General features: G+C 41.2%; 1 protein-coding gene across 2 annotated transcripts; it reads right to left on the reverse strand.

The window, feature by feature from the left end:
• Window positions 1-308: 308 nt before the first annotated feature.
• On the reverse strand, window positions 309-8,859 carry urm1 (ubiquitin related modifier 1). 2 transcript variants are annotated; one of them, XM_056433325.1, is made up of 5 exons: window positions 8,807-8,859; window positions 7,195-7,265; window positions 3,360-3,441; window positions 1,552-1,600; window positions 309-997 (listed from the first exon to the last, which is right to left on the reverse strand). In XM_056433325.1, exons 1-5 carry the CDS (start codon window positions 8,839-8,841, stop codon window positions 929-931), a joined length of 306 nt encoding a protein of 101 aa, XP_056289300.1. In that variant the 5' UTR covers window positions 8,842-8,859; the 3' UTR covers window positions 309-928. The 2 variants fall into 2 exon arrangements, 1 of the variants encoding a protein (XP_056289300.1); XR_008833977.1 differs by having other exon boundaries at window positions 905-997; window positions 3,354-3,441.
• Window positions 8,860-10,971: the final 2,112 nt, after the last annotated feature.

Below are 10,971 nucleotides of genomic sequence, written 5' to 3' on the forward strand. Positions count from 1 at the left end.
TAAACAATTACAGAAGTCAGGACTAAATTTCTTTAAAAAAATATTCTAATCTTTTTATTTTATTTTGTGAGAAAAAATATAAAGAATTAGAAGAATAAAGCATATATTAAGAAAACCTAAATCACATCGTTCCAAATAAAACCAAAACAACACTCGTTGGTTACATTATTTTAACCCCTGTGATTAGCATTTCTAAGCTTTATATAAACATTGTATAACACACAATAATGTATTTGTAAACATTGGAAGAACCTTTTTGTTCATTAACTATTTGGCTGTAACCACACGTGAAGCATCCACAACGTGCCTTTAGTGTATAAATACATGTTTTTATTGTAAAACAGATACAAAAAATCATAGGAGAAATGATCAAAGTTGACAAATGAAAAAAATACCAATTTCCTTATAAAAATGTTGTGAAATGTTTCTATACTGCTTAGAAATGATAATTGTTTAAGCAAAGTGTAACGTTTTATCATATATTCCTGGAGGTCATTGGAGACCTTAAGATACAGTCTTTCTGGATGTCATGGTCATCATGGAATTGGAGAAGCAGGGAGATGAAGTTTAAACACCAACATGCAGGTGTTTACACATACACCTGTTAGTTGGCGAGTAACCAGAGCTTCATATGCTGACCTTTAACCCCGTGCAGTTTGATTTCAAAAAGCAAAATTCCCATTTTTCATCGTAATCATCTCTGAATTTTCACTTATTCCTGTGGACCAAACATCGATCCCAGTTAGACCTCACAGTGCAGGCTGACACGTCCACAGCCACCAATAGGGTGGTGTGTTGTTGAGATGTGTGTATGTGTGTGTGTGTGTGTGTGGGGGGGGGGGGGGGGCGGGCAGTGAAGAGTGCAGAATATGTGGAGAAAAGGCTGTTACAGAGAAGGACATGGGACTGTGTACTCCTCATTTATTTGCTATCCTCCATGAAGAGTAGAAATAAACACAACGTTGTCCTGGTCTTGTAGGTGGTAGTCCAGCTCCCCCTGAGGTGCACAGAACACACAAAGCATTCAATATTCAAACGTCTCTCCAAGTCAAAGGAGGAATGTCTGTCTTTACTAATGCAAATGTGCATATTACTCCTGTGCTCCCACTGGGGTCCAATCAATGACACACTTTTCATTTCATTTACATCCGGTGTTGCGTCCTGTAATTGAATCAATGGATTCAAATTGAAGCGTTCGCTCTGTGTGTGCATGTAAATATGTGTTCACATATGAGACCCCAAGGACAAACCTGTCCTGCAGCTGCTTTCACGTTACATGAAACATTGACTCAGAGAAAATGAGCAATCTTGGTATCAGGGAGGCTAACCTGCCCACAAACAGTCCTGAATGAAATGTTAGGGATCTAGTGATACTCTGCATGAATACATGCTCTCCAGACATTTGACACACACACACACACACACACACACACACACACACACACACACACACACACACACACACACACACACACACACACACACACACACACACACACACACACACACACACACACACACACACACACACACACACACACACACACTCACCATTAGCTCCCAGTCTGCATCATTGATAAGCACCAGTATCCCAGGTCTCCTGTGGGAAAACACACACCGTTTTGAGTCAGACAAAATATAGACCGGTAGAGTAGAATGCCTCCACAGATGCACATTTAAAAAAATTAAAAACACAATGTCCATGTGAATCAGAGAGAAAAAAAAAGAAATCTGCATCCTGCATCCAATAAAAACAAATTAGAGTCTTTTTGAAATATAACTGGATGAATGAAAGACGCACTACTATGAAGATTTAAATGATGTTAAACGAAAGAGAAAGAGACCCCTCTATTTATTGGGCACGGCACAAAATAAATAAGTATTATTACATTTGTACTAAATATTACACTGAAGTCAACATTGTCCGGGTGGTGCGTTGCGTCACAGAAGAACAGTGAATAACAGTCATAAGCAAAGTAATACAAAATAGTAAAAGATAATTTCTGAATAGACCTTACAGTAACTCGTACATTTTTTAGTCTTATTATTTTTTTTATAGCAAAATGTAGCCCAGAGAAAATAGTCAGGCGTTTTGAACACTAGTATATTTAAGATAAAACATCTAACAGTATCTGTGACTGCATGCATGCATTATGTCCAGGTTACAGATCATATAAGATCATAAACAAGCATGTTGGGGTTATTCTCATGAAACTGCTTTGATCTTTAAATATGCATAAAGCATTCTACTATCAATCACAAACTCTGAAAATAGCTTTCTAGTTAACAAAGGCTGAATATAAGGATCTCTCTCTTAAAAACATAAAATAAAGCATACATAAGTGGCGGACTGAAATAGTAGAGAGATCGTGGGGGGAACAAACTGTCACTGATAATTAATGGAGGTCCAAAAATAACAAACGGATGAAGCCTAAAACAATCCCCACCCTTCAGAGGAGGATATTGGGGGCACGGGGAGAGGGTAACAACAAACACCTATGGGTGCAGTCTTCTGAACATAAGTTGATTTTATTTAATTTCTCAATGCCACAGAGGAATTGTGGGCAGTGAGAAAATGCCTGAAGCAGTTCAAATATGCTTCTCTCCATCCACCTTGGAGCTCTATGACGTGGGCGAGGAAGGGCAACGTGAGAGGAACCTGAGACGCACGGAGACAGGTCGGCTTGGAGCGGGAACACAAGAACTAAACACAAACATAAATATCCTGAATTAATCACACACGGCACCCATATATTCGTTTTTTTGAAGATAATGAAAGAAACATCTTGATGACGGTTTGCTCCACAGCAGTGTGTGCTTTCAACATTAAATACACACACGCATCAAATATATTCGGTTCATAGGTAGGCCAGCTCTTTCTCCATTCATTGGTTAGGTGGTGCTATAAATAGTGCAGCACAAAGGCAGCTGTAAAAGTCAGCCTGTCCTATAAGGCTGCTATGAGCCCTGGACACACACACACACGCACAAAAGCTTGCTCACACACACACACACACACACACACACACACACACACACACACACACAAACACACAGGTAATCATCTTACTGAAACCCACAGCCTGAAGGCTAGACAGTGTTTTTCTTTCAGCATTTAAAAGACGCTTCACGAAGCTCCTCGATCTGCTTCAGCTTCACTTTCATCGTCTCACATGTTCTTATAGAGCGATTCTGATCAAATATTACAGTCACATTTGGCAGGAAATATTGTTGCTCCAGTGGCAGGATGATCATATCCTTTAAGGTCATATTGTTGTACACAGATCCAAGTGTGTGTCGAGTGCAGACACACACACACACACCTACACATACACATACACACACACACACACACTCACACAGAGTCTCCCTGGACAAAGAGCTCGGGCCGTTCCTTCAGCAGGTTCCGTTGGATCCAGACCAGCAGCTGCTTCACGTCCCCTGAAAAACACACACACACAAAGCCCATACACAGGCAGACAACGGAGGTCAGGGGTCATGGGTCAAGGTGCACGGTTCCAGCCCCCTGGTCGATGTGACGCGACAGAAGTACCAGGCGGGACGAGGCTGTGTGTATGTGTGTGTGTGTGTGCGTCTGTGTGCATGTATATTTATGAGTGTATGTGTATGGGGGGTGTGTGTGTGTGTGTGGGGGGGGGGGGTAGTGGAAATGGGGGGATGGTTGACTGATGTCGATGGCCAAGAGCGACATTGTTCACCTTGGCTGGAACGAAATTAAATGAATGATTTTTGTGTTTAAATCGAGAAACGGCTGAATAGATTAGAAATCAGAAAACATCTACAGCTCGACATTTTCAAAAGGTTAAAACCTCAAAAAATAAATAAAAAGAAAAGCAACTTATATAATAAATATATAATATAAATGCAATAATATTTCTCTGTAGCGTCACACTTGTAGTTACGGTTTTTTCAACGCAGGACATCCACAATAATCAGAAAATCCAATATCAGAATAATATTTTTTCTTTCTTGGATTTGAACATGAAATGCACTGCTTCTCGCTGAGCTGGATTTTTCTATGAGTCTGACCTCTCGAACAATCAGATTGACCTCGTCCCAACAATAGGCTGAGCCTCACCCAGACCGACTGACAGAACGCCACAAAGGCGACAACAATGAGAGGTTTTAGGATAAATCCCCACAAAACTACTAACAATGAATATATTAGAGTTATGGCTGTTGTTCACATCAAGACTCAAGGTGGTCTGAGAGCTTCTGAGTGTGTGTATTAGTGCAAGGTGTGTTTCCTTCAATACATATGCTTTGTAAGGAAACTGCGCAATATTATAGACACAAACACGCACAATGTCAAATGCAATAAAACACATACATCTCATATTTTTCCGTGATCATTTCCTGTTCTTAAGTGTGCTGTGTGAGTGTGTGATCACAGCTGTCTGATAACGCACAAGAGCACGACGCCTCGCCATAACACTTGAGAGCAGCAGTGCACTTTCTGGTAGCCATATCACACACACACACACACACACACACACACACACACACACACATACACACACACACAGACACACCATCACAATTAACAGTATCGGCCTCCTTGACCAGTTTCAAAGGAACGAAAGAACAGAGGAGAGGTTAGGAAACATACGAGGAGAGATAAATAAACGAGAGAGAGAAAGAAAGAGAGAGAGAGAGAGAGAGAGAGCAAATACATTACAAGGGAGGAAAATAAAGCGAGCACGGCCGCAGCAGCAGATGGAGCAGAGGGCAGGAGGACGACAGTCCTCTGATCGGAGTCACACAGGGACTCAGGAGTTCAGCTGTGCAGAGACCACAGCAGCTTTACATTAAATACATGCAGAAAAAAAAGATGTTCACAGGTATAGCCCATTTTTTGGTTTCAATAAATTATTATAGAGCATCGAGGCATCTATTGTGAGCCTATCTAACATTACTGAGGCTTTCTGGTGCCTGAAATCCAGCTAAATACCGTATCTGGGGTTTCAGGTTGTGAAATGATACTGAGAGGAGCTATAAAACACACATCCAACACACACAAACTAACAAGACGTAAAAACGCATTTCACAAAGTTACATCATAAATATCAAAAGGTCTACTTGCAGCATTTAGCTTGTAACCAATATATTTATAGCGGCACCTGCCTGGTCACTGATGAGGGCAGCTCACTGTGAAGATGATATGTGGTGTGTGTGTGTGTGTGTGTGTGTGACTGGTGCTCAGGTTAATCGCTGTGCTGTCGGCCAGCTCAGTAGTATAATGATGGTGATAGTTTTCTACGGTTCCAGGCCTCCGTATAGAAAAGGACTCCTTCTCGCTGCCAGGCGCACACAGCGGAGCCGCCGGTGGATATTGAAAACAGAACTAATCACGACAGCAGTCATAACTCCTTCTTTGTGGCGACTTTTTTTGCTCCCTCTCTGCCTTTTAACCATTGGTAATTTTTCTCCACCATTACCCCTTATTCGCTCCTCTCACCCGTTTACTTTATCATTTGCTCTCTCTCTCTCGCACACCCTCTCTCGCTCTCATTCTCTCGTAAAACCTTCTCTCCTCTTTCCATCTTTAGCCTTTATTTGTATTTTCCTCCCTCGACACACACACACACAGAGGCAAATATGTACAAAGTTGCACATAGAAAATAAATAGGTTGTCTTAGCTCAATACACAGATCAATAATAATTCAGACAGCTGTTTTATAACAGAAATAGTCATCAGCCGCTGCCCTTTTATTGGCTTTCTGGTAAAAGGTTACACACAGGGCAACCAAGCCACGTCATCCAGAAGGAAAAGGGCTGTTCTAAAAATGGAAGACAACGTGAAGAAATAAAGAGTCAAGAGAATAACAAGAACGAGAACAATGGCACGGAGCCACTGAGAGGTGAAGCTTTTTTGAAAGTGCTTTGCGGTTCAGGTAGAGCGGCAGAGAAAACGAGGGAACAAAAAGACAAGAGAGGGAAACTGCGTCACAGGCTCCCGAAGCATCTTGGGATAGCTGCGCTGCGTGGAGAGAGAGGCGACACGCAGGGAGGGGAGGGAAAGGGCGCCATTTTGACGCCGATTCAAAAACCGTGGTCGCTTTTCTTTTGTGCATGCAGTTTCCCCCCTTTTCTTCTCCTTTTGCTTCTCTGTCTTTGTGCGATTATGACTGTCATTTGAGGGGGGGGGGGGGGGGGAGCGATCCATCTTTCTGCTGATGTGAGGGGCAAAAGCTGGGTGATCCTGAGACCACAGGGTTTTGGTGTGTGTGTGTGTGTGTGTGTGTGTGTGTGAGAGAGAGAGAGAGAGTATGTGCATGTGTGTGTGGGGGAGGGGTCTTTTAGTTGAGGGTCATCAATCACCGGCTGGGGTCAAAGAGAAATACGGAGGATTCAGAACCAATTATATCTGCCTTCACCCCTTCTGTACTAACACACACAGACACACAGACACACACACACACACACACACTTTGGAGGGACATTATCAGGATCAGCAAACCTGCCAGACACACAACCAGTTCAGACTTAAGATCATAATGAGACAATACGTCCAGGAAAGGTTATGTCAAAATGTCTGTGCTCCTTTGAAGTTGAAATTCTGAACACACACACACACACACAGTCAACTTTTGTCATATTGTTGTTGTGGTAACATCAGCACCAAAAACACATATTTCTCTCATTGGTTCCCTCTCTTCCTGGCTAAATTAAGGCTACATTTCAAAATGTTAAACGTATTAAGTGTCATCAAGACACTATGTTTGCATTTGTACGGGAACTATCTTTAAATGACCACCGAACACGGCTTCTATTCATTTCACATGTCACTCAGCTTGATGAACCTGATGTGTAGTTCATCACACTGAACCCTCAGAACTCAATTAAAATGTAGTTAATTGAACATCCTCATCACATACAAATGCACCAAAAAACATGGATTCATTAGCTGGTGAATTGATGGTTAGTTGACCACATCGCAATAATTAAACTGTTAGAACATTACTAATAAGACAGTGTGGACATAACCTTTAAGGGGCAACTCTGACCAAAAACCCTCATTAGTAACAGTTCTCTTCTTGAGATGCAGCTACCTGACATTGGCTCACTACAGTCACTCGTACCCCACATCTATTTGAAAGAAAGGCACATTGAAAATGTCACTGTTTCACATTGCGGCTCTAACTCGGACATGAACAGACAGGTGATACTCACAAGGTTCGGATTGGCTAGGAAGAGTCACATGATGTTCCTTCACACCATTAAAAAGCAGCTCCGCTCCACCACTACACAACAACAAAGCAAAATAGGCCAATTAGTGTTTGTTTATGTGGTGTTTAAATACTTCCACAAAAGACAGGACAAACATGTCATGAGATCTGCAAGGCTGAGTACTGGAAATAAAATAAAAATGTGGTTGCCGTTGAATAAAGGCCTAAAACACCTTTGAGTTAGAGAACATCAATTGAAGTGATCAGACAGGTAGCAGGATTACATTTATTGATCCCTGGTTTCTAGTAGTCTGAGACTGGGGCAGTTTGGCAAGAGAAAGCTTTTGTATAAAGTAACTCTTTTGGGGCAGGTCCAAGTCAAGTCTCAGGTCATTATGAGGAAGTGATATTTCTTCGTGTTATTTCTCTGAATGTTGACCGTCACACTGCAACAGCAGCTCATGTTAACTTTGCAAATCATTGAGCATGTCAGTTTTATGACAATGTTGTATTTTGATTGGGTTTTGCATCACTGTGATGACGACTTTGACTGGTCAGGTATTTAGTTCACTCGAACAGACACATTTGTCTCGTGATTGTAACCATATTGAGTCAATTGTTTGAAGTTAGTTAACACTTTCATTCAAAGCTCTGTAAACAGTGTGCATGATTTGTTTGGGGTTTTTGCAAATCACACATGTCACACATTTGTCCAGAAGCCTTTCTGGGAAGAACATATGAGGGAAAATAAAGTCAACGTTATGAAATCTTTTTTGTTTGTTGTCATTTTAGTATTTCTTGACAAACGGCTTATAATCTTAACAACTAAAAAAAACTGACAGATGCACTTAAACCCAAGAAAAAAGTAATTTATTATTGAAAACTATATTCGCACATTCATTACATGTTATGCTTGTTATTAGATATTGCCACATAGTCCTCTGACCTGTGGTTCACAGGCTTTTTAAAAGACCTTTCTATGAATTATTATTTTGAGTTATGTTCTCGGTAATAACAAGGTGCTATGAGACCTGTACAATAAAGTTTAAGAATAAATATAAATTACAATATTGATTTATATTTTTAAATGACATATAGCATGAAAATGGACGTTACTTATCTCCACACATATACTGATGATGATCTGTCATATGTATTGTTTTATTGAGAAGTCTAAAGAAAGGCAATGATCACAGCAGTGAAGCACACATCAAACCCAGAGTCTTGAGGCTCAGATCTACATGTTGACTGGTGCTGGTCTTCCTTTTGTTTTGCAGCTCATTGGTTGCGTTCAGAAACTCCTGGCATGTTTTGAAACTCAGACTTCTGCACATCTGGCTGATCTGCAACACGTCTCTTTATTTCTGTCAATGTAAAGAAATAACGCGACTCCACGATGGGGGATATTTCATCAACAAACTCAAAACTAGCAGGGAGCTAACTTAGCTGTCACATCGAGATCAGGTCTTGTTTCAGTAGCTACGCGGAGGCGGACGATTCGCACACGAGCTAATACAAAGGTAAATAATAGGTTAATACAAAGGTTGATACAGCGCTGCTCACGGAACAACAACACTGCTTTCTATATTATCATTAGGAGCTGTATAGTCGCCTACCTAAACTCCAGGTGAATCGCTATGGGCGCTGCCATATTGTCGGCACATGCAGGAAGTGGTGGAGTGGGTAAACCGGACGTGACGTTTTGCATAAGATTTTGTTTTCTGAGGATACGTTGTATTAAGTTATTTATTTTGTACCCTGGTATGGAACATTTTCTGTTTTAAAAAAGAAAAAGAAAAAATCTGAACGCAATCATAATTTTAGAATCAATATTATTTTAGTTAATAATATTATTTCATTTAATTTTCCACCTTTCTTTTTTTGCGTGCCCATAATTAAGGACAGTATTGCTAAAGTATGCTTTCAGAGGTTTTTGATTTATATGTAATGATTCAGAATGAAAGATAATACAATGGTTTCTTTCTTTTTATTTACAGTATTTACATCTCTACACTTTACATTATACAATTTTTTGTTTAACTTGAACATTTCTGCAACTTGGTTTTTTTCTGAACACATCTTAAGTTTTGCTTCTTTGAACTCCAGAATTCAAAATTGTAAAAATGTATCAAACTCCTTTATCCCTAAGGAAGGCACGTATTTTTGTATGGCAGATTTCACACACAAAGAATATTCAATTTGCTTTACATTATGCATAACAACTTGTTTAAAGGACATTAAAACGTTAAGGAGAGAGATATGCATACAGGATAGGAGAACAATATGGTTCATGATGAGTATTTAAGGATCAGTCAAAGGCAGTGCAGAACATATCAGGTTTGAATCTGAATCTAAAGATGGTCAAATACAATTCTAATATTATCTGGATGTTTGTTCCCGTTTGGGGGGGGGGGGCACAGTAACTAAATACTGCTTCTCTATGTTTAGTTTGCACTCTGGGAACAGTAAGCATCTCTGTAACTGATTCTGTGTAACTGATTTATTAACTGGTATTTCCTTGAACTTACTGTTAATTTAGAAAATCCTTATATTGAAAAGTCATTAGTATCTCTCTCTCTCATATGCCTTGTGCATGTCTGCATGTATTTGCATTGTGTATGTCAATATGAAAGTGTGCAGAGGCCTGGCATGAGTGTGTGAATGCACATCTGTCTCTCTCCCTCTCTCCCTCCTTACATGCATCCTCAATCATACTGGTGACAGTTCCAGTCCCCAGTATACAGGGCCGGGAGGACAAGGTGGGGGTGGGAGGGGGTCGGTCAGAGGTTTGAATTGCAAATCTGCTGCCTTCTGTTGGCGTCCAAGGCTTCGCAGGCCCTTCCCTTGCCTCATTCATGTGTTAATGAGGAGTCAGTGCAGGGGCAGATAGACAGATCGACCTGGGGCCTGGGAGGGGTGAGGGAGGAATGAGGCGATGGTGGGGAGGCGACCAGGAAAACAAGGGCGTCCTCTGATGCTGGAGGCCGCAGTGGAAGTTTTGTAAGATGATGAAGACATGATGAGTGCTATTGGCTGCAGCCTCTCGTCCTGGGATGAGGGGCATACAGTCAGGAGGGGGACAAAGAGGCAGAAGGTGGGGTGTGAGTGGAAGTGTTATGGCTGTACATTTCATGAGCTATTCAGGAATGATCACACCATCACTGGGAGTCACATCACATTGGCTGCGCTGCCATGAGGGGCACATACAGCTGTGGATAGTATGCAGTGCTTCTTTTATACTCTGACAGTATGTAGTGAATAAAATAGTATACGCAAATATTTGCAGTTTTTGTTTACTTTGATTAGTTTTATTAGGATTTTAAATCCAGAGGAATTTCAATATGTTAAATTCAACTAAATATGATGGGAAACATCTCTTAACTTAACCGTTGCAGACATGCTCATGTCTGCTGTGTCACGGCGCTATTAGAGTGGACCCAAAAGCACGACTCAGACAGGAGTAACAAAGAATACTGTCTTTGGTTGGAAACAGGCTGGGTCAAAACCGGGAGATCAGTCGAAGAAGCAAACAAGTCCAAAAAGGGGCAGGGCAGAGAATCAGAGGTCAGGGCAGGCAGGTCAGGAATATACTCTAATAACACTGGAGAACTTGGCACGAAAACACAAGACAATCTGGCAGAGGACAAGTGGAAGTGAGGGAGCTAAATAGTGAGGGACTAATGAGGGGATGGGCTGCAGGTGAGAAGGGCATGAGGACCAGGTGAAGGGAATGAGGGACTAACGAGGGAGTGATCAGAGGCAGGTGAGGGGAGTTGGATTG

This window comes from Pseudoliparis swirei, chromosome 15, assembly GCF_029220125.1.
Source record: "Pseudoliparis swirei isolate HS2019 ecotype Mariana Trench chromosome 15, NWPU_hadal_v1, whole genome shotgun sequence".
NCBI classification, from domain to species: domain Eukaryota; kingdom Metazoa; phylum Chordata; class Actinopteri; order Perciformes; family Liparidae; genus Pseudoliparis; species Pseudoliparis swirei.

What these genes read in the sequence shown, in the direction of transcription:
- urm1 (XM_056433325.1), bottom strand. Translation starts at nt 8,841, where the DNA reads ATGGCAGCGCCCATAGCGATTCACCTGGAGTTTAG. An exon ending in GCGATTCACCTGGAGTTTAG is followed by an intron (nt 7,266 to 8,806) that starts GTAGGCGACTAT and finishes GTTGTTGTGTAG; the next exon opens with TGGTGGAGCGGAGCTGCTTT. An exon ending in TCCTAGCCAATCCGAACCTT is followed by an intron (nt 3,442 to 7,194) that starts GTGAGTATCACC and finishes TGTGTTTTTCAG; the next exon opens with GGGACGTGAAGCAGCTGCTG.